General features: G+C 42.1%; 2 protein-coding genes across 4 annotated transcripts in view; one reads left to right on the plus strand and one right to left on the minus strand.

Moving 5' to 3' along the window:
- Window positions 1-176: 176 nt before the first annotated feature.
- ANGEL2 (angel homolog 2) lies at window positions 177-15,624 on the minus strand. 2 transcript variants are annotated; one of them, XM_084283620.1, is made up of 9 exons: window positions 15,576-15,624; window positions 13,619-14,052; window positions 11,779-12,032; window positions 9,959-10,028; window positions 7,782-8,203; window positions 6,689-6,815; window positions 6,112-6,172; window positions 3,519-3,682; window positions 177-656 (listed from the first exon to the last, which is right to left on the minus strand). In XM_084283620.1, exons 2-9 carry the CDS (start codon window positions 14,043-14,045, stop codon window positions 502-504), a joined length of 1,680 nt encoding a protein of 559 aa, XP_084139746.1. In that variant the 5' UTR covers window positions 14,046-14,052; window positions 15,576-15,624; the 3' UTR covers window positions 177-501. The 2 variants fall into 2 exon arrangements, with proteins under 2 accessions (XP_084139746.1, XP_084139745.1); XM_084283619.1 differs by having other exon boundaries at window positions 15,458-15,594.
- Window positions 15,625-19,878: 4,254 nt separating this feature from the next.
- The window catches only part of RPS6KC1 (ribosomal protein S6 kinase C1), an 87,262-nt gene continuing 83,684 nt past the window's right edge, over window positions 19,879-23,456 (plus strand). For both annotated transcript variants that reach the window (XM_084284294.1, XM_084284295.1), the window contains exon 1: window positions 19,879-20,037. In XM_084284294.1, coding sequence (XP_084140420.1) covers window positions 19,933-20,037 — 105 coding nt within the window. In that variant the 5' untranslated portion in view covers window positions 19,879-19,932. The remainder of the gene's footprint in view (window positions 20,038-23,456) is intronic.

The following is a 23,456-nucleotide window of genomic DNA, read 5'->3' on the forward strand; positions in this document are numbered from 1 at the left end:
TGCAACCTCTGCCCTGGCTACAAGTAACAAAGGAAATTCCTTTGCAGAATTATTCAGATGAAAGCATCTGCAGAGCAACTCTGTAATAAAGCATTACTTTTAACTTACTACAACCTGGGGCACGCACACAGACTCATTTCCCTTTGCTCAAAGAATGACACAATTGTCAGAGAATAATCAATTTTACTCATATTTACAATAAAAACCATTTACACTATCTCTGTGAAAAATAATGCCATTTTAAGACTGGCACAGATGTTTTCCATTATCAAAGGAAGCTAATGTAAACTTTTTTTTTTTTTGCCTCAAAGACTTCATGAAGTCATTTAAACGTTTAAAAAAAGTCTCTAAAAAGTCTACTTTACACAACACTAACAAATCAGCACGCATGCAAACCTGTTTAAACCGGACCAGCAGTGCTTGAATTAACCCTTAAAAATAAAAATCACATGAAGAGAGAAGGTGAAGGTGACTTTAGCTACACAAAAATTCCTTTGGTTATTACCGCTCAATAAGCCTGAACTCTGCTAGCAATGGCAGGTGGTCAGAAGAGTTGTTTTCATTGGGCAGACCGTTAACAGTCCAGAGATCTTTCTCTGTTAGAAGTGCCAGCCTACCAAGAAGCTTCAGACCTCCACGAAAAGAATCCACTGCTCCTAATATTAAAAAAAAAAATAAAATAGAAACATTCATCAGTGTGGACTAACTATTAAAAATCACATTCATACATATTCAGAAAGAAGAAAACACAACAAAAAACAATCGAAAGTGATTACTGTTCCATGCAAAATCACCAGTAAGGTGTTTTGGAAATTCTCTCAGTTTGTTACTGGACCCTCACAATAGGACTTATGACCAGTAGAGCTAAAGTACTCCGAAAGATACTGCCCCTCCATTTTTCAGAAGGATAACTGGAGGTAGAAAGGGAAAGGGATTGATTTGTCCATTGGAATTTCCCTGAAAAAGCCTCATACAATCCAGTCTTAAACTCCAGCCTAACAGCATGGTTAAACAGTGCTGACATTTGCAAAATGAAGGATCTTTCGAGAGTTACCGTTTCACATTAACATTTTATTTCTGTATCCGCAAGCATACAATTCTCCAGCAGGCAGCAGATGGTTTCATTACTGAGGAAAAAAGCCTTCTGGTATCTCCCTTCCTAACTGCTCTTCATAAGAAATGGATCTTTCTCTGGTGTTTCCTGCTACTTTCTATAATGGCAAAAAAAACAACAAACCGAAACACCCTCCAGATACCAAAAGCACCACGTTGTTCATGGAAGAGGGGAAGATGACTGACAGCCTTGTCATTATTACACATTACTATTACAATATGCTTAAAATCTGTTATCAAAGAAACTGAAAGCTATCAGCAGCAAGAATTAATAAGCTTTTGAGTCAAGTAAAGGAATTCTATTCAGAATAAGATCCTGCAGTGATGCGTCAACAAACTCAAGCTTCTTAAGCTGTCTCTTTGAGGAAGAGGACTATTCAGCAGCCCTAGCTACTGCTTTCAGAGCACAGAGATAATAAATAGTGCTTTTCAGGTACAGCACAAACAGCAGCTCCAACTTTGACAAAAAAAAAAAAGTCTGTGTGAAAATGAACAGCAAATTTAGATCCTCCTGACTGAACCTTTTTAGGTACTGTCTTAGCAGTAGGGGTATTTAAAGGATTATCCAGCAACTGTTGAACTCCTCAGATAGTTCAACATCCTCACTCCTTAGCCAACTGCCAGCTTTCCAGGCCTTTAACAGCCCAGCAGCTGTTTACTACTGCTTTGAAGAAAAGCCTTTTCACTGCGAAGATGCCTCAGCAGCTCCAGAGCACGTCTTCCCAGCTCTCGAGCCAAGTTTATCATTTGGCACAGCACCCGAATGTCCATAAAGCAGCAGTTTGTTACTACAGACAGCTTGGTCCGCGTGCAGCAATTAATTTTGGCTCAGGGCACTCTGCAACCAGCAAAATCGAATCCCGAAGGAGCCAGGTAGGTGCTGAACCCTGCTTTCACAGCAAGTCCAAAATCCTTATCTAAGCATAACACAAACCACAGCATCAGAACTCTGCCGAAAAACCCCCAACACCTTTAATGGGGGGAAAAAAAGCGATCAGCCAGCCTCGGACCACATCTAAGTCACTTCTGACTTTGGACAACTTTCCACAATGGACGTCCAATGACAGGCATCAGAAAACTGAAAAATCTGAACTGAAAACTAATGAATGAGAACTACACTAGTTTACATTACTCTGAGAACTCAAGTTTACTCATATTCTATGCTCTGACATGGGGTGAAAGATCTATTTGAAAAGCCATGCAGGAAGAAAGAAGTGCTACAGCTGTGCTGGGGCACTGGTGCTGCAACAAAATGCATGGGCATGTGAATTAGGATTCCGTTTTGCAAGGTGCTGCACTGAAACCAACTGAAACCACACAGCACTCATGTCACACAGTCCAGACTGAGCTTAGACATTTGTCATCCAGCTTTTCAGAACTTTTATTTCTGCGTTTTAAAGCTTTTGTATTTGTTACTTTACAATAACACAGTATTTGCTGTGCATGTCAAGACAAATGAGACTGTTGTGTATCGACTCAGTGAATTTTAACAGCCTAGACTCAGGGTGTGAGAGATGAAGGTGGCATTTTCATTTCCAATGCTGAAATGAATGTTAGTTTATAAACATCAGTTGCAACCTACACTGGGAGCAGGAGCAGAACCCGGCTTTCTTTGCTCTGAGTTCTGCAAAGCCATTAATTTATTTGATAGTGCTGCACTGTGCAAGGTTCTTTGACAATGACATAAAACACACAGCTAACTGTAACGTGGAAAGTCTTTTCTTTTTTATAGCATGGAAAGCCTCACATGGAAAATCTGCTCAGGAATATCCATGGTAAGAACACAAAAGCAATTAAGGATGATACTGCTACTACCCATGAAGAAATACACCCGCAGAGGCACCGTGTCTTTCTTGCACCATCTGGTGAGTTTTAGCTGCAACTGCAACGGGAGAGGGACAGCTGGGCATGTGCCAGTGTCTGCTCTCAGAGGAAAGGCACATGAGGTCATTTGCTTGACAGACATTACATCAAACCTACCTTAAAAGTGATTTTCTAAGAAATCGTTCATTAATAAACTTTAATGTACATCATAAATTGCTATTTTGCCACTGAGATCCTGCATGTGTTACTGACACCAGTATTTCCTAGGTGCTACTTACGTTGCTGCTTTTCTGTTTCCTCTGCTCGTGGTCTCCAGGCTGAGATAGCAACTACAGGAATGTTTAGCAAGTTGAAAGAGTTTGCCCTGTGTGGGACTCTACATCCAGCTGTGGTAAGTTTACAAGGCCAGACACATTTCTCAGGTAATTTGTAAAAGGTAGAAGTTTTTTGCTTCAAAACAACACCACAAACCCCTGAGATGTTTGATACAGATCAAATTGTCACTGTGTTTCCCTTACAATAGGATCTGAAAGTTCCCTTTTAGCATTTCTAAAAAAGTAATTAAAAGCTGATTTCTTTACCTGGCTGGGTAGCATCATCATCATTTGCTGCAGAATAGAAGATATAATCCACTGTGACTGCACTTCGGGAGTGACAGGTTGTTACTTCTGGCATCCCAGTTTCAGGGAAGTAGTGAGAATACACTGAAGACAACTTAAAATGGTGCTGCAATTTTGAAGACAACCTAAACAGAGTCGAAGAAAAACATTTAATTTTCCTGCATTTCCTAGAAAGAACAAGCAATGAAGAAACACCAAAAAGTTTCTAGTTCAAACAAAATCATCATCAGGATATGTAGGTTATACAGCCTTTGTGCTTAAGCAATCAATCCCACCACCTTCTGCTTTAGGGACCCAAACCTCTGAAGGTAAAATGAAAACAGCTTTTTCAAGTAAATGGCAGACACCTAAAAGCCTATCAAAACTGGATCAACTCCATCCACACTTTTTAAGATCTCATATGCCCTCATTGTGCTATATCTCCCTGAAACATGGGTAGAAGTGTCTATGAGAATAGCTTATATGAAAAGGGACTAACTGAACTCATCTAACTGGGCAAACAGAGAAATAAAGATTTATTTTTTTTTTCTAAACAAAGCTATCAGCTATTTTTACATTAGGCTATGCCTGATTTTTCTTCTACTTAGGCTCTTATTTTGTGTCTTCCCATCACCTGTCACACTACTCCAGCTCATCCTACCTCATCTCACCCGGTTTTTCAATCCTGAAAAAAGACACAACTGCATCTTCTAGCAAATCACCCTTCCCTCAGCTGTACCTGCCTTGCCCTGCATGGGCTGCATTTTAAACCCGATCTGCAATACATTCTGGTTAAAACCAAGCTTTTTTTTAAAAAAATAAAATCAGCATATCACCTGCCTGGGTGACAGTGAGTACAATACAGAGGGGTAGTAATTTCTGCTCTGGAAATTGCTGGGGAATAAGCTCCTCTTTTCCATTGATTCTGCTACTACAGGTTATCCATTGCAGCTTCCATGGGTTTCTGCTTCCTGCATTTTGATGAACTTTTTCATCCACAGTCAGCAGAAGCACAGCTTTACAGAGTCATCGCAGCCTGCCCTAACTGCCTGAACCAGCCAGCAGCAAACACAGGCTGGGAGTAACAACTGTGATGCCTACAGGAACACAGGTCACTGGAGAACATCCAAATTATCAACAATCCTGCAGCTCACAACCTGGCCAACAGTGTTGCATCCACACTAGGCAAACCACATACAACAGAGTTTTCTTCTGTGAGCTTTCCTTACTATTTCTTAGAAACTTCTACAACGCTTAGCAGGTAATTTTATCTGTGCGGGGAGACAAAGAACCTTTACCTGTTTTATAGCTACTGCCTGGAAATTTGTCATGATTGGTATACTTCCTACTTACCCCTTCCATTTTTATTCATGTTCTGCTAGCTATTAAGGGTTTTCCTGTTTATCCCTTCCCAGCTGTCTTTTTTTCTAAGCCAAGACGACCCAAGTCCATTTAATCACTCTTCAGATCAAAGCTAGGGAATAACTTTGATCAGCCTTGTTATTCCATGTTCGTTTTAAGATGAAGCAAAAAACCTGCAGTCAGTCTTCAACACGTGGCATGCTAGGGATTTACACTGTAGCAGAGGGTTTCCCAGATTACCTTCTACTTTTCTCAGAAATGCCATTACTTACCTTTTCTATTACCAGGGGTTTTAAGGTGGCTACCAGCCATGTGTGATACCAAGATCTCATTTCTGATTAGAAGAAATGGCTAACTTGGAGCCTGATATCACACATACACAGTTATGGTAGCTTCCTCCTTCTGTGCCTTATTTAAAATACTTCCACCAGTTCGGTAAATGTAAATATATTCCTCTTTTCAAATAGCAGCCATATATTTCTTCAAAACAGTCTAGTGATGGCTTCTTCCTTCAGTTTTACTGGCAATTATTTTATCTGAATAGGAATCATACTACCAAATCAATAATTACATTAAAGATCCCTCTTCCATACCCTCTCCCCCAAAACAAACAAAAAAAGACACACTACAAGTTTTGGGGACTCCAAAAACTTCAGTTCTCCCACAGGAAGAACTTCTGACCTTTTCAGTTCCCTATTTTATTAAAATGTGACACTGTATTACAGGATTTAACTAGCACCTGTAAACCAGCATCTCAAGAACAGTAGAGAGAGAAATGTACCAACACAAGCAGCAAGACAACACTCCTCTAAAAACAAACAAACAAAACCATCCATGACCACATGATTTCTGCAACCGGACTGCCGTTTACTGGTTTTCTACGATGTGATTACAGAGCAAGCTGAGATGTCCTGCTTATGCCAAGAAGTGACAAAAATACGAGATGCATTCTTTTAAGAAAGAGATAGAAAATACCCTCTTAACCAGCACTGATACCTCTTCTCTGCATTCTGAAATAATTCTTGCAAGTTCCTGTCAGGACACACAGTGATTATTTTGCCAGACGGGCAGACTGAGTTGGGTGAGCATCTTGTATCCATGTCTGGAATCAGATGCAAGTTTGGCCTCAAACCAAAACCCAAACAGTATCCCCCACCCCAAAAACTAAGAACCAGTCCATGGTTTCAATTTCTTCCTCCCCACAAAAACATACTTTTCAGATGTTCTTACAATCTCCTTAGTATCGTTCAATTTTGCTTCTTCCATTTTTTCTCCTGCAAAACAAAAATACATTCAATTTACATTTAAAAAATAGGATATAGGTGAGACCTGTATTGAAAAGCTACAGAATAAGAAGAGCCACCTGTTATATCTCTAAGTACACTTATTTCTTGCAGCAAGCAAGATAAAATTCACAAATCTGGATTAAATTATTCTGTTCCATTATTATAATTCCCTTCAAAGAGTTCATTTCAAATTATTTTGTTTGTCACAGAAAAAAAAAAAAAAGGTGGATGAGAGATGTGCTAACACTCAGGAACCACTTGCTTTTCCCATTTGTTTAATTATTATGGATCAGCTCCTTAATAGTATTTGTGTCTTCTAAAAGATTCAAACCTGCAAATACTGACATGACCAAATAACTTTACCCTCTAACAAGCTCACCGATGATTTTTTTTTGCAAGCTCAAGGCTCATTTTTCCCCTCTACTAGAAAAGACCTTCTGTTTTTCAGTGCTGCCTGCAGGATATTTTCAAAGGACCACAAAATTCATCAACCCCCAAACTGACCTGCATTTTCTTCTTTTTGTTGCTGTTTTATCTCATATACACAGCTCTGTGAAATACCTAATTTTTTTGGCCAAATTGGAATAGATAAGATTCTTTGTCCCCTTGGAAACTGTTCTTGTCCAGAAACCTAAGAAAGACAACAAGCTTTTTTTCATACAGAAATCTGATTAAAAAAAAACATGGAAAAATTCTGTAAACTTTAAATTTTTACACGAAATTCAGCTCTTTAGAATAAATCTTCTGTAATGGTTTGTCAAGTCTCTATAAAAACACTAAACTCTCTTTATGTACACTTCTTTTGTTAACTCTTACCAAACTTTTTGCAGATACCTAGATTTCCAAGACAGTTCTCGTGACACAAAGCTGAGAAACTACCAAGAGCGCTTCTAGCAACATAACAGGACCGAGAATAAACATCTCCCTAGCAGACACTTCATCTTCATGATGCTTGTTCTTCTCAGAGCAAGTAAAATCAAAGAGGGGCTAGAAACAACAGCCCACTAGCAACAAAAAAAAGCTCCCGTTTTCCTGTTTTCTCATTGTATGTACTCAAGTTGCTTTCTATTAAATAGCTTTTGGCATATCCAACAGCTATGTACAAGAATTTAAAAAGAAAACCATATAACCTCACACAGTTTATGTTCAGCATCTAATCATAGTTTGAGTTTTATAGTTATTCTAACCACTTTAATTCACACTTCATCTAAAACAGAAGTCATCTTTCCAGAGAGAACACGGTACATATTTGATTAAGTACTTATTTTATCCTATTTAAAGACCAGGACACTTAGAAACAGCGATACCATCATCTTGTGGCTAACTGCCTTTTGAGAACAATTAATTTGCTTGGCAAATTCTTCCAGCATGCTGAAATGAAACAGACAGTATTCTGTAAGGCACAGCTAACAGACCCAGGCTTAACTTCACAGTAACTTTTGCTTTACAGCCTTTGCAAGGGAAACCAAGATTACTAACATTGCAGTATCAATCACAAATCCATCTATCATATTCTAATGTCACTTACAAATTTCTTTTTAATCAGCATTAACCTTTTTATTTTTTTTTTAAATGAGAAACAAAAAGCACAGCTTACCTTCCCGATAGCAAGTCCTTCATAATTTAACTTTCCTTCCTTTATAAACCTGTACAGTGGGGAACCAGGAACAGAATTGAAGTCACCGCAGATGATAATCGGACAGAAGGTACCGTCCTTCTGAGGGGCCACGCTAGCAATCTCTGCCAGGAGCATTGCAAGCTGGGTCAGCTTGATGTCCCCTCTCCGTGGGTTATACAACAGATGTGTGTTGGCTATACAGATGGCAGCATTAGTTTTACACTGAAATTTAGGCTGCAAAAGCAACACCAGTCCCACATTGTCCCTGTCCAAGAGTGGAATATCACGGCGAAAAAATTCCACGGGGTTTGACGAGATCAGGCTAAATTTGGAAGTTTTGAAGCAAATAGCACAGCCATCAGGCTTTCTCCCAGTCCTCATTTTATACTCACAGTGATACCCTGCAAGAAATTTTTCAATTAAAAACATAAAATGCCATTGTATAAGTACAGATAAGTTAAAAAAGTACAGATAAAAAAAATATATATAAAAATTAGAAAGACTTCATGCTACTTTTCTCCCACAGCAGTGAAGATCCAGTCTATTTCTACCAAAGATAAGGGATGTCCACTGTGTTTCTTCAATATCCGTCATGGACTTATGAGGTAAAAGTCTCAGACATTGCCTTGGAGGAAAGCTGATTTTAATGGGAATTATTTGGCATCACTAAATACAAAGCTGGGAACAGAGTTCATAAACAATATTCATCACAATTTCCCTATAGAAACTCCAGCTTTAATGGCTTTTGACAGGAAAGGAATACCGAGAAATCTGGGTCACAATAAAAACAAAGTACATAAAACGTAGTTCCCATTTATGCTTTAAATTGATAGGGACCATCCCCATTGTTTCTTGTTTTCAGAAGAAAGTTGCTTTACCAAGGGAAGCGGTTTCCCTAAGATGGGAAAACAGTTCAACATTAACTGCTCAAAATAAAGTTCAGCTAAAAATGTAAACAAGTTTATATAAAGGTATTTATCCCATATTCTTTAAATGAGAAATTATTTAATGTCATTAACAATTCATATATGAAGAGGTATCCTTAGCATTCATTTTATTCCTTCTCTGTATGCCAAGAATCAACTTCTTAAGAAAGTTTTAAACTTTTCTTCAAAAGTTTAAAAATATGATTCAGGCTTCAAAATATGATTCAGGAAGGAAAGTGTACACAAGACTTCGTCCTAACTTCAGTTAAAAAAAAAACAAAACAACTGCAAAAGGCATTAGACCAAATTTACTGTAATGTATAAGCATCGAAATAGTTCAAAAATACGAAGCACATTCTCTCCTCATGTAGAAAAACAAAACAAGAAGCAAACAAAAACACTGAAACAAAATCTAAACCCCAAGTCCCATAAAAGTGGATTTGCGTACTGAAGTTTTTTTTTCTGAATGTTACAATAATGGTTTAAAAACACTAGCAGTGAAGTCTTCCAATCAAAAGCAATAATCACCGTAAGTCATAAATCACTGTCTAAAATGATTCATAGACTATCAAATGCTTCAACATATTTACACAATTATGCAATTATCCAGTTAGCAGCAAGAGGCAAGCTTGCAACAGGAAAACTGAGACACCTATCAAATGACAGAACTGGAGTTCATGCAAGTCCACCTGAAAATAGTAATTTACCAAGTTCTTTATTCTATGCAGAGCTGAAACTCAGATTTTAATGACCCCTTATCTGTGAAAGAAAGAACTAAATATCTTGCCACAATACTTTTTTTAAAATACTTCTCTACCCAGCCCATGCCATATAAATTCATGAAGTACAGCCCCATAAAGCAGAGTTGACCAAAAGCTCCCTTGCCCACAGGAGCCTGGCCTTGCACTGCTATTCCACATTCCAAGCTGATTTAGGTCAGTGCTGCCATCTTTACCTGCACTTGGTTCTGGGAGCTAGACTACTAAGAAATAAAGAAAAAATAAATCAGTGCAGGCTCCTCATGGCATCAAACAAGTACCAGCGCCGGGAAGGGAGTGGGGCCCTGGGACTGGGCGCAAATAAAATTTCAGTGAGTTTAAACCACCATAGAATGACATCCCTGTCAGCTTGTCCCTTGCCACCGATTTATATGACAGAGTGACAAGGGCAGTATCAGAAGGAAAAAAGAAAAAGTGGTCATAAAAAAAAGTAATAAGAATTTCATCATACCCAGGGATTCCAAACTTGACTTGATCTCTTTTCTGTAGTGGTCTTCTTGGACTTCTTGTAAACAAAGTACCTAAGGCAAAAGTTTACAGTTAAAAGATGTTGGTCAAAATATTAATTTATCTCTCTGTTGGCAGTCTTTACAGGCTTAAACAACACAAAAAGTATTTCAGATTTTTGCCTCTATAATCCTACAAAAGGATTCACTCTCCTATAGAAAAACCTCCTTAAAATTGTGAAAAGGACTCCAATTCCTCCCCGCCTTTCTCAGACACATTTTCAGATGTAAAATTCAATTTAATCAAAGCAGCGACCTGTTAATACATTCTCAGCAGTTTAGAAATAAACTGAATAAAGCTAAATAACAGCAATGGAATAAAGAAGCCAAGGACACACTTTCCTTTAACTACAAAGTGGATGAGAAGTTTCCTTTTTATGACAATCTGAACTGAAGATCAGCCCCAAAATAGTCCATTAAGAAAGTTCTGAGCATCTGGAGCCTTCTCCCCACACACTGCAGTTACACACAGATTTACAGCCACCTTGGGACTCTGACAAAGGACTGAGCTCCTGAAGGGTAATGAGTTAGCAGTGCTTACTGAACAGCAGCAAGACTGCTTATCCAGCTGACATCAACTCATTCAAGGTCTCAAAGACAAGAGCACAACCTGAAGCATCAGTCTGATGTTTCTACCCAGCTTTAACAAGAAGCGCTCTTGGTTACAGTTCAAAACAATGACGCAATTACATGTTGATGTCTTTTGGCAAGGATTTACTCTGCACAGAGGGCATCTCCACCTTCTCTGCAGGCAATACAAGGCATCAACTCCATCCCAGTCTCGCGTTGTGTGGCTCCACAGGCTTTAGCACTCCACTCTTTGCCAGAGGGGCTGGCTTTTGCTCCAAGCCTTCCTCCTGGAGAAGTCTGTCACCGCTGCTAGCACCAGGCAGATGCCCACCAGAGCCCCTCCTGAAGAGGACTTTCATCTTCAGCTTCCTGCCTACACACTCACAGGACTGCATTTTCCAAGTGGCACAACAAAGCAGCTTTTCGGTGGCTGCTCTAACGCGTTTACTTGGATTTGTTCAGCACTGTTTTCTGATGTGAACAGGTTGAACTCTATCACCAAACTTCCACTGGCCTTAACAATGACTGAAGCAAAGTTTGACTTCCTGACTAAAAATAAGCACCAAATGTCCTTAAAACAAACAAAAACACCTACAGCCAACCAACCAAGGACATGTAAAGCCCTACAAGATGAGGTATTTTTTCAAGCCCTGCTGTAAGCAGGTGTTCAGAGGTATGGCTCAGTAGCAAAGAGCAGTAAGCGTGTTCACAAGTCAAATGGTGCAGAATACCAGCCAGAAAGAATACTTCTGGATCAGAGTCTCATTGGAAATAGGTAGTACTACCAGCTGCATCTTTCTCACAACCTTGAATGTTAATCTCAAGAAAACAGCAGTTTTGTCACTCAGGACCTCATACAATCAGAAAAGTCAATACATTTGAGGCTGCCTGCCTGCCAAACCAAGGATTCCCACCCAACAGCAAGTTCTCTATTACCTGGTCTAACAAATGGCTCTAAAAAAACAAAAGCAACTCTGAGTAACTCATACTGTAGAGTTCGCCTTTGCTGCAAGTTTGGATCACACAGAATACACTGATTGTGTAAGCATAAAGCAGAACTGCTGTTAAGCATGAGATAACTAAAAGCTCAGTAAGATTCACTAGACAGCCCACTTACTACAAGAAAATACAGCAGACATTTGCTGCCCCATTTCATCAGTTCATACTAACATTCACACGCTCATTTTGTACTCACATCCGCATCCAGCTGTTTGATTTCTTGCAGAATGTTGGGAAATCTGTATGTCCAGATTAACAAGCATTGCCTGCAGTGTTTGTACAGGTGGGAGTTATCTTCTAACAAATTCTGTGAGAGGATGTTGTAGGACATGACTGTAAAATCAAATTTTGCTTCACTTTCTCTATTGCTTTGGTCAATTTCTTTATTTTCAAAGATCTTCATTGTTTTACTGTGCTGACAGAAATATTCCCAGTGCCTTTTGATGGTTCCTGTTAAGAACACACGCAGCAGAAAACAAGTTATGTAATAACACCATATGACTTACTTCTATTGGAAATCATTCTACTGACAACTATTTGTGAAATTGCTTAAGCAATTCTCAAAGCTCTTTTGATTAGCACTGATTCTGGCCCTCCATTTAAGATAAACTTTATATAAGCATCAGTAAGAAACACACCAGAAAGCTATTACAGGCTCTCAATTTCAAATGACTGTGAAATAAGGGAACTGGCACGTTCCAAGGAGATCACTGCTGTCCTGCCACACCATCTTGCTTGTTGGAGGCTGTCAAACCAGTAAACCAAAGCCAGTCTCTGATGCAGGCTTATGCTATTGCCTCCCCAGTGGCCATGGGGTATGGCAGCCTGGGGCACACCCTTAGCACAGCATACACGCCTCTTGAGCTATCTTGTACCAAAACAGGTACCAAAGTTGATTTTCCTCAGCGAGGTTAAAGAAATTATAAGCCTCAGAATTACCAAAAACTTCTGAAAAGGCTTACTTCGCCTTTCTGCCATACCTAGTTTAGTATTTATTATTTGTACACAAAAGTTTAGAAGAATATCTGTCCACCATTAAGTGTCTAATTGTTTTTCAGCTATGTATTTCTCCACTTAAGAAGACTGCAATCAAAGATGCCTTTCAGCTATGTTCCAGCTCATCCAAGAGTGTACCAAGACCCAGTTACCTGTGTTATCAACAAACAGCAAGAGCTGTTAGTATCTGCCCTACTTGGGTAGCAAACTTCAGCCCTGTGCTTACATTATTCAGGACTTTATCCACTATTTGCAAAGTACACCAAGGCTTTAAATACTGTTATTATAGTGGGAGAGAAACCACATTGCTCCTCAGTGAGTGTTTTTAATTATTGTCACCTTACAATGTGTGAATGAAAGATAACTAGGATGGGCCACAATGCCCACCACTCTCTCAGATAAAAAGTCCATGCTTGCTAAGGAGGGGATTAAGGCAGAACTCAGCAGTAATGACATGGAGCAGCCTCCCTTCCTTCAGCTCCTGATAATGGATGACTTTTCTAATTCTTCAGGAAGGAATTCTTCATGTTTGTGGATATTTGTGTCCAAAAAGCCCTTTGGGATCCTGATGGCATCTGTTGTCCTTTTCAGGCACAATACAACTTTTACTTTGCTATAGAAGTAATTTATTTAATTTACAATCTTGACTGTGCCCCTCTGTTTCACAGTTGACAGAACTGTTAATACCCTAAACACTCAGTGAAACGTTTGGTGTCACGTGTAATAAGTTAACACAGACACTTCCAAGTTCCATGAAAGTAGATTACTGAGTTGAGTAGGTGTATTTGTGTGTTGCATTTGCTCTGCCACCAAGTACAGCACACCTTTCTTTCTGACAGGCTGTATGACATCACAGAATAAAGCAATTTACTGACAGCATTACAGAACTGTAACATTAAGACAGATGTTTTCTTGGGAGAGGTGCCAAGAAAAATAGTAACTCACAAGTTGCAGGAAACATTGCTTCTAACAAGTTTGTTATAAATAAACAAACAAAACAAGCAAAGAGCTTTTTTTTTTTTTTTTCTTTTTTTTTTTACCTTTCTTGCTGCTATCACTTTTTTTGTTCTGTGCTACAGAAAGACACGATGCTTCCTTCTGATTAGCGAAGTTTGTTTCTTCCTCAGGAGCTGGAGTATCATGCTGACCACTAAGCCTTCTCTTCTTCGTCAGTGGCTCTTCTCCCTCAGATTTCATACTGGGGTTCGGTAGATGGAAACAAGAACTTTGTGCAAAGTTATCAAGTTGCCAATTGAAGTTCTGAAATTGCCTCCAAGGTCCAAAAAACGGAGGGAACCTCCAGTTTGCTGAGAAGTCAACTGGAACAGGAAGAGGAAACGAGGCCCGAGGATAATGTCCAGCCCATCTCATGCAGGTGGAAACTGGGCCGTTCGAAGTGAATACCTGAGAACTGTTCAAGTGGGCAATCCAGTCTCTGCCCAGCCTCTGCATGTGACGGGGCAGCATGGAGTGTCTATCAAACAAAGCATAAGATTTATTACCTAAATGCAACTAGATCTGCACGTAGAGGACTGTAAATACAAGTCACCCCAATCATGACATATGAGAAGTAATATTTTCCTACAAGTTAACTCATTTTCCTTTGAGTTCTAACTCACCTCCATGGGATAAGAACCTTATTTTTAGATACCAATTATATGTTACAACCTTTTATTTAGCATTACACATGTAATTGGTACACGTGCAAATCGTTCAGGTAGAAGTTGAAATTTCTGAAGGGGAAGTTTACGAACTGATCTTGTCTCCTTTCCTCCCTTCAGCATAAAAAAGTCATTTAAAATTTTCAAACTCCCCATCTTAATAGCTATCCACAATTTGTTCCCTGCCTTGTTGAATTCAACATCACATCTTTCAAGTGCTCAGCTGAATGATCTTTACAAAAGCTCATTTCCGCGTGTTGTATTATTAAGCTATCTGAAAAGAAGCAGAAAACCGCTTCAAGCAAGTTTCTGACTTCCTGAAAGAAAGAATCACAAACTTGGCTCCAGCCACAAAGCCAACAAGACCGGGAAACAGAGGGTACTGATGCTCTCCCCCTTTCAGGCACCAGCTTAGACAGAAGTTTTTACTATGCGAATTATTAATGTTTGCTTTGAAGGTGAGAAAGTTGCAGCTTAATGATTAATGCTACAAAGATAGAAATCCCACCCACTCCGGAAGAAAAGTCTCATTCTCAACAAAACCGTAGGAAGTCAAGTGCCACCAGGCTGTCCCAGCTTCCTCATTGTTCGAGCGACAAGACGTATTTTAAGGTTATGAGCAGAAGACATCGGAGTTTGACATGTCTAAAGTAAAGTCAAAAGTTATCTGTCATTCAGCCCAGCAAATAAACTTAAATACAACTCGGCAAAACCAGCTTGTTCTGAAATAGTAGTTTTTACTGCGATGTACTAGAAGCAGCTCCTTTGTCGCACAAGTGCAATACCGCCCCAACGCACCGCAGCATTACGATGCGGTCCCAAAGCAAGCGCTGCCTCTCCTGTGAGGAGAACTCCTGGAACTCTCGCTTCACAAAGAAGGATTCCAAAAAGACTTAATCCACCAGAAGGCTTTGTCAAAGCACAGCCTCAGACGAAGGCTTTCGTAGCGACCAGCAGGGACGCCTCCGCTTCCTCCCTCCGTCCGCTGCCCTGCATGCCGCCGGCTGCTAACAGCAAAGGGCCGCCACCTGCCAGGCTTTATTTAGGGCTGCCCACCATCGGGCAGCTTCATCGCCAGCCCCAGAGCAGCTCCCGGGAGGGAAGGAGTGAAGGAGCGAGGCCGGCTCCCCGCGCACCACAGCGCCCAGGCGGCTCCCGGGCCCGGCGAAGCCCCGCAGCGCCCCGCGATCCCGCGACCCCCGCCCGCCGCCCTTTTACCTCCCAGCGGGCCGGGGCCCCGCTGGCGGCTCCGCGCAGCCCCGGTGCCCCCCGAAGGGGTCAGCCCAGGACGGCGCCAGCTCCGCCCGGCGCCGCCGTGCTCCCTGCCTGCCCTTACCCGGCACAGCACGGCGGGCGGCGGCCAGGCCGCGCCCCACAGCCCGCTCGCCCCTGGGACTTGTAGTCAGACGGCGGCCATCTTGGCTCCGGGGCGATGAAGCCAGGCCGCCATCTTGGGCCCGGGCTGGGGGGGGGGGAGGGCGCCATGTTGTGCCCCGAGGGATGGGTCGTAGGCTGCCTCGCTTCTCACTTTCGGCCTTTTATTATTATTATTATTATTATTATTATTGAAAGCAGATGTAACGCTGACTTTATGCTGCATTTTCCATACGCTGTCTTCTCTGTGGGATGCTGTCTTTACCATGTATTCCCTAGGGCCTGAAGCATCTTGAGGCAGAGCTGCCGGTTGTTCCAAGCTGCCACTCGCTGTTTGCAGAAAAATAAAAGCCACTCACCCAAGACTGTATTTTAGCATTCCTGGGTTAAAATGCTCCACACATAAGCTCTGTGCTGGTAGGGAGTCCCAGTCTGGTGAAAGAAGCAGAAGCCTGCCTGCCCTGGCAGCTCTGCAGATGCACACGCAGCTACCAGCCGCAGAAACCACCAGGTCTGCTTCTGCCAGCCTTGCACAGGGTTAAATGCATCCTGGAGGTCTTCTGAGGACAAAGCACATGCTGGCTCTGCTTACTGCAAGAAAATACAGCACAAATCATATGAAATATGATAGCGCTGCATAAGGCAGATGCTGTGCAGGAACTGTATAATTCAGCAAAATAGTGTTTCTCTGCATTCCTTTATTTATTTTTTTCATACAAGTGACTTTAAGCAAGCAATCACTTTAAGATTTTCCCAGGACTGGTAGGGAACACTTAAACTGGAATCATGTGATTATGTTAAGAGTGTTACGTTAGGCGATGTGTCCAATTCACTTTGGGTTTTCATTCTTGAACACAGCTTACTTAATGGCAAAAGGTAAAGATTTTCTGTTAGTTTCTTCACAAGGTAGTAAGGGAGTGAAGCTACTGGTTCTCTAATTTGTCAGCAGTAAAGAACTCTCAACTGTTATTTTCCATCCATACATTATTTCTTTCATTTATTCTTTTCCATATTTTTGAAGTATTCTTACTTCTTGGGTGTATTTATAAAACAGAAGACAGAAACCCATAGATTCAGCAGCAAAAGCTGCTCTTATTTTTAGGAGCAGTGGGAATCTTCCTGTAGAATGTAGTTATTTTCTCTATTTTGACACCCAATGCTGTATAAGGCACCCAGGTTACTCTGTTGCTTTGAAAGCTTTTGCATAATAATAATAATCTCAGTAGTGAGGCTAGAAAAGGGGAATGGGTGAAACTTTATTTTATTTTATTTTTTTTCTAAGACGAGACTTGAAAAAGATAAAGATATGTTGTTAAGCATAAAATTAATTGTGAAAACACAAAATAGAAGATAACTAAAAGATTAACCTATTCATATGATACAAATTGTTTCTTTTCTGAATTTTGAAGGTATTTTTTGCTTTGCCCTAGGTTAAGCCTTAATAAGCCAGTAATGCTTAATTACAGATTGTGTATTCTTCTCTAATTATTTTGTATATCTAGGTCAGCCATCCAATGTTAAAAGTTATTCTTCAAAATAGGTATCTCCAAGTTCTCTGATTTGTAATTAGAAGCCAAGTTTTTCATGAGTCATTTGAGCTTCTGAAACGCCCTAGTGAATGGAGGCTACTGACTCACCGAGGGATGTTTTGATTGATTATGCTGAACATGAGAACAGCCTTGGTGGCTCAGCTCAGTGCTCCACAGAGCTCAGTTTCCTGCTTTCTAAAGGTGGATAGCAGCAGATGCCTGAAGATGTGCAGGGACTGGGCAAATTTCAGCTGAATACTCCTGCATCTAGTTGTTTTGAGCTTTGTAGATTTCCTAAGACTGATGTGTTTGTCATTTATGTAACTCTCAGTGACTCTCTCCCCAAAGTACTCGAACTTGGGAACTTTTTGCATCGACAACACCCTTTGACAAGTCCTGCAATTCTAATGCTCATTATGTGACAAATGATTTTTTAAATTATTATTTTTTAACCTCATTCCTACCAACTTCACTCACGTATGGCTCTTGTCTTTAAAGAGACACTGATCAGTCCATTCCCATCCATCTTCTCCAAGCCAAACATGATTTCATGGACTACTACCATATCCCATCATGATATTTCTTCTTCTGTGCCAGTAACTTCTGCACTGTTCCAAACAAAGAGGCTATTCCATAGATCTGATCATATTTACTGTCCTTCTGAGGTTTTCCAGTTCTAATATATGTGTATTCTCTGGTAAATAAAGGAGATGGAAACTGTACAAAATACATAAAGCTTGTTTCAGACATGGAGTTAAACAGCTGCAACATACACACCTGTCACCTCAGCTTCTACTGGTTTGTTTCCATTTCTCCTCCCATCAAACTGCTAACTTTTGAATTTTGAGTTAGCTATTACAATTTAAATGAGATCTATTATATCGTTCCTTAGGGATTAATCAATGACTTCGATTCCACTGATTTCTGCTTGTAGAATTAAAACTTCAAAGCTACCACATCTTATGAGGTATTATAAGCAAGTGCTGCTTCATAAGCAAGTTTATACTGGAATTGGTTGTCTAATCATGTACTATTAAGTATTGCACTGGAAGGTTGTATGAACTGCTTGTACCAAATACATGCATAGTATCTCATGTTGGAAATTGTTTCCACGTTCCCTTTCCTATTTTCAACCAGCTTTTTGGTTTTTGGATGTGGTGCCACCACAAAAGTGATCTGAGAAGCCACAAGTTTCCTACAGCTAAAATTAGAGAAGATGAGAGTAATAAAATGTTCTCTGACATCATTCTAACCCCTTCATTTCAGATTTAAAGAAAACTCAGTGTTTCCATCACTTGTACATTAAAATTGCTCCAAACAGAGGATCTCTTTTTGGAATGTCTCTTTCAATGAAACTTCAATTTCACTGAAAGGATTATGTGTCACTGTAAGAATTAATGTTTCCTCTCTTCCCCATTCCTTAAGAAAATGCAAAGCAATTCTCAGAGATAAAAACCACGCAATTCTCAGAGATAAAAACAATAAAGAATCTTTCAGGTAACTTGATAGCTGGGAATGCCAAAGTAATCCAAAGAAAAACAAGAGACAGGATGTTGTAAAACTCACATTTGTATTGTTTCTGCCCTATGAGTTGTTCGGAAGAGTCATTGTATTCTCCCACAGAAAAATGACCTTCCTCTGGGGTTGCGCTTTTCAAAGATGAAGCTGTATGTGGATACTAGAACACTGCTATTTGGAGACTGACCCGAATTTGCTAGGCTTTTCAGGGTTTCACATGGGAAACCACTGTCAAATGAGCTGTTTTTTTTTTTTTTTTTTTTTTTTTTTTTCCAAACAGTGAAATGCTGAAACTGCTCACTCAAAGGTGAGCTTCCAGAATGGCACTTCCAGATCTGTAGCGGTGAATCTGATCTGGAACTGAGGATTATTATGATTATTGAGGAAGAACTTTCATTTACATAGCAATAATTGGGAATATTGTAAAGGTTCATAATGGAGCTCAGTCATCCTCAAAGGAAACACCTGCTTACTATTCGTAAGCAGCTATCATTTCTATTTCACAAAGAAATGCAATTAAATACTTCTCTTTATGTCAAAGGCCTGCATGAGATCAGAGATAGTAATAACCTGTTAATGAGCAGCTGAGTTTTTAATAGCAGACTATTAAATGAATTAAAATACTGTGATAAAAAATAATCTTAGCAGTTCAAATTATCTGAATTGCGATCTATATTTGTATAGATCTGCGTTGGTACAGACGCCACAGCAGCTGAGTAACCGAAGGTTCAGCCTGTGGAAGGAGAACGTCTCGCAGCACGAGCTGCTCCTTTGGACTGCGGCAAGATGCCTCCTTCCCTGAAGAGTTATATGGGAAACCTATACGTGCACAAGAGCCCAAAGTCCAAGTCCTGCTTAGGAAATCTGGAGAATACAGGAAACATCCAGCAATGTGATTCAGAATCACGGAACCATTAGGGTTGGCAAAGCCCTCCAAGTTACCTGCTCCAACCATCCCCTACCACCGCCACCCCCCACTAACCCACGTCCCCAAGCACCACGCCCAGCCTTTCCTTGCACACCCCCAGGGACGGTGCCCCCACCACTCCCTGGGCAGCCCATCCCAGTGCCTGCCCGCTCTTTCTGAGGAGAAAAGAGCTTCTGGCACGCAGCCCCCGTCCCCCCCACGGCGGTGCCGGTGCCGGGCGGAGCTCCCCGCGGCGGGGCGGGCCCGGCCGGGCCGGGGCGTGTCGGGGCGTTCCCGGCCGCCGCTTCCGTCCTTGTCGGGGCCCGGCTGAGCCCGGCCCGGCCCGGCCCGGCCCTGCGGGCAGCATGCTGAGCCCCCGGCAGCGCGGCGGGGACCTGGCCCGCTTCTACACCGTGACCGAGCCGCGGCGGCACCCCCGCGGCCACACCGTCTACAAGGTCACGGCGCGGGTGAGTCAGCCCCGGCCGCCACCGCCACCACCGCCACCCTTCCCCTCGTCCTCCTCCTCCTCCTCCTCCGGGTCCTGCTTCCCTCCTTCCCGTGCTGCCTTTGCCTTGGCCGTTCCTTCTTCTTTTTTTTTTTTTTTTTGTTTTTTTAATTTTTAATTATTCAATCTGCGGTTGCGTGAGGGTTGCAGCGCTTGGCAGGGCTGCGGGCTGGGCGAGGTGTGGGGGGAGGCAGCAGGGGGGCTTCAGCAGCCCCACATGGCTTGTGGTGCCCCCAGACACGCCTTGGAGTCAATTCCCTTTCCGGTGCATTGCTTAAAAAGAAGCGACTCTTTCCTTCTTTCCTTCTTTTATTTTATTTATTTTTTTTCTCCCCAAGATCTCCTCGGAGAGGTGGCAGCCGAATGGCTCTGCCTCGCTGTCAGCTCCTGAGGAGAAATCAGCGAGCAGCCAACATGCACCCAGCGCACCCACGCTGGGCACAGGGACATTGGGACAGCCCTGTCCTGCGGGTGCATGATCTCTGCTCTTCAGCCCAATTTGGGTAGAATAGGGTCTGGGGGAATGGGAGAGGCCTGGTGGGAGAAGGAGGAAAGCTGAAGCAAATAGCGGGGTGTTGGGAGAGCTGGCGGGGTGCTCCTTCTGCCAAAGGCGCCTTCTGTGCCTTTGGGGAAGCTTCTTGCCTGGTTTTCTCCTCCATTTCCCTACTTGAGCCAAAAAGGGAGGGGATGGTAGTGGATACGCAGAGATAGCGGCAGGAGAAGTGGCAGTTCAGGTCGCAGGCTTGGTGGGATCTGCTGAGAGCATCAGAAAGGCTTCACTTAAATGACCTGAGATCCTGTAGTTACTGCAGCCGCAGGCGTTCTGCCTGCAAGATCAGTGTGTTCATGTGTATCCCTTCCCTCAACTCAGTTTTTCACTTGGTGAAATTAAAAATCAATTTGTTTTTACCCTTTTTTTTTCCCGAACACTTACAAGCCCACCAAACACAAACATGGCACACGTTGCAAACATTCTTTTTAGTCAAATGAAATGTAGTTTGTGTGAAGAGCCATAAAAGTTTTTTTTTTTTTCTTTTTCTTTTTTTTTTTCCCTGTGATATTTTAATCTAAAAGGGAGAGATTAGACTGTTCAGCCCTTGCAGTTAGGGATGATGCAGTGGGGAGCCTCTGGATGAGGATTATGGGGATGGATAGCAAAGCAGATGTTGTGGGTGTCTGCTGTCGGCTGCCCACTCAGGATGATAGCATGGATGAGCTGTTCCCTGGGCAATTAGGGGAAATCTTGGGGTCGGTTACCCTGTCCTTACAGGAGACTTCAACTTCCCAGACACAAATTGGGAATATCGTGCTGCTGTGGCACGCAAATCTGGGGAATTCCTAGGGCATGTTGCCAGCAGTGTCCTGTCCCAGGTACTGAGCAAGCTAACTAGGAGAGGTGCCCTCCTAGGCTGACTGGCAGCAGCCGCCAGCGCTACACCTGTCTGCAAACTGGGCATGAGAGAAGGCCCAGGAAGCCACAGAGCTGCCAGTCCAACCGACCGAGAGAGAAATGTGTTCAGACTTGGCTGGGCGATGAACTGGCTCGACGGTGGAGCTCCGGAGGTTGTAGCGACTGGGGCTGCGTCTGGCAGGGAGGTGCTGGGCGCTGCTCCTGGGAAATGATGGCAGGATCCACGGGAACGGCACGGAGCTGGGCTGGGGCGGGTCAGACTGGGCATGAGGAAACATTTCTTCATCCTCAGGGTGGTCAGACACTGGGACAGGCTTCCTAGAGAGGTGGTTGATGCCCCACGCCTGTCAGTGTTTAAGAGGCAGTGGGACAACGCTCTCAGTAACATGCTTCAACTTTTGGGCAGCCTTGAGGTGGCTGGGCACTTGGACTTGATGTCCTTGAAGGACCCTTCCAACTGAGCAGCTCCAATTCCAATATTGAAAAGATTTTCCTGAGGTAAAGACGAGAGAAACAGTGCCTTTGGGTGTTTCTGCAGCAGGTCGCGATGGGCTGCATGCGGGTTTTGTTTCTTTTTAATGTTGGTTTCTCTTAGTGCAACAGGGAGTAATAGGAATGAGCCGAGACTCCTGCTTATTTTACTCTAATGACTTTGTTCTTGTTGGCCGAAGATAGTTAAGATGCTCTGTGATATTTTGGTACCTGTGGAGCTGTTCAGGAGCAAGTTGTGGCATGCAACGTGAGGATTCGGCGTGTTAGAAACCAAACGGAAAGATTCACAAACAATTCAATGAACATACCTGCTGCCCTCCCCTTTCCCCCCCTCCTGGTCCTCCCTCCTGTTCCTGCTGCGATCTGGCTGCACGGTCGGTAGCACAGCACTACAGCTGCATTGGCTCAATGGATGCGCAGCGACTTTGGGGGATTGCCAGGAAAAACGTGAGGTGGATCTTCCCCTTGCACTGAATACCCTTCGGACGGAGACCTAGGGTACTCGGCATGTGCTGGTGGAGATTTCTGGTTCCTTTCAGGGGCATGCAGTTGAAGCCTTTGTGAAACTGCAGTAAGATGTAGGAGCTTTCTGTTCCAATGGGTTAATTATGAAAAAGAAAACTACTTGTTTAGTGTATCCTAAGTGATGGGCACAGTCACCAATGCTACGGGGACAGAGAGGTTCCTTAGGGATCCTGGGCAGGAGGAGGGTGCTACTAAGTTGTGGTTCTAATTGTGAGCTTCATTATTTCACAGGGTTTTATGACCAGCGTAGCTTAAGGTTCCTTGGTGTTTGTTCTCATCACCCAGGACCTTCAAGGGTGGTGAGGAGCAGAAAAGAGGGGCTGATACACGACCAGCTTGCCTACAGATGATGGCCATTTACTTTACAAAATGGCACTGGTTATGCTAACCACATTACCAGGTGTTAGGAGCAGGGGATACTGGTCACGGCTACCCGTGCAGTCCCTTCTGAGTGCTAAGGTCTACCCTTACTGCAGATTTTTCTAAAAGCTTTCTGTTTAGGAGACAACTTTAATTAAAAAAAAAATAAAAAATCAATCAGTTCTGTAGTTTTTGCAAGGCATGTATTCTGTAGAAACTGCATGTGCAGGAGTATTTCCAGAGAATATGTATTTTATTTACTTGTAAGCAGTGAAATAATTGAATGCAGACAAGATTAAATGAAAATCAGCCTTTTTATATCCATTCCCAAAGGCGAAAGAGCAAAAAGAGAAGTCAGCAAGTCCTGGCACCAAGAGTATTGTTTGAATGATACCTGAAAATGTAGACTACTAATAGAAGTTCAGATAATTTGGAGGATTACAATTATTAATGATAATTAAAATTGTAATGAGTTACATTTGGCTGTCTGCAGGAGTAGGATAATCTGAAATACTCTTCTTGGTGGTGGGGTATGAGATCCATCCTTGTGAAAACAGAGATCCTACATCATAATGCAGTAGTTTTGCTCATTG

Source organism: Netta rufina (genome assembly GCF_964035555.1).
Source record: "Netta rufina genome assembly, chromosome: 3".
NCBI classification, from domain to species: Eukaryota; Metazoa; Chordata; class Aves; order Anseriformes; family Anatidae; genus Netta; species Netta rufina.

Coding starts and splice junctions, on each gene's coding strand:
- ANGEL2 (XM_084283620.1), bottom strand. CDS start 14,045: ATGCTGCCCCGTCACATGCAGAGGCTGGGCAGAGACTGGATTGCCCAC. Junction 12,033..13,618: donor AAGTGATAGCAGCAAGAAAG/GTAAAAAAAAAA, acceptor TGTTCTTAACAG/GAACCATCAAAAGGCACTGG. Junction 6,816..7,781: donor AAGGACTTGCTATCGGGAAG/GTAAGCTGTGCT, acceptor TGTCTTTCTTAG/GTTTCTGGACAAGAACAGTT.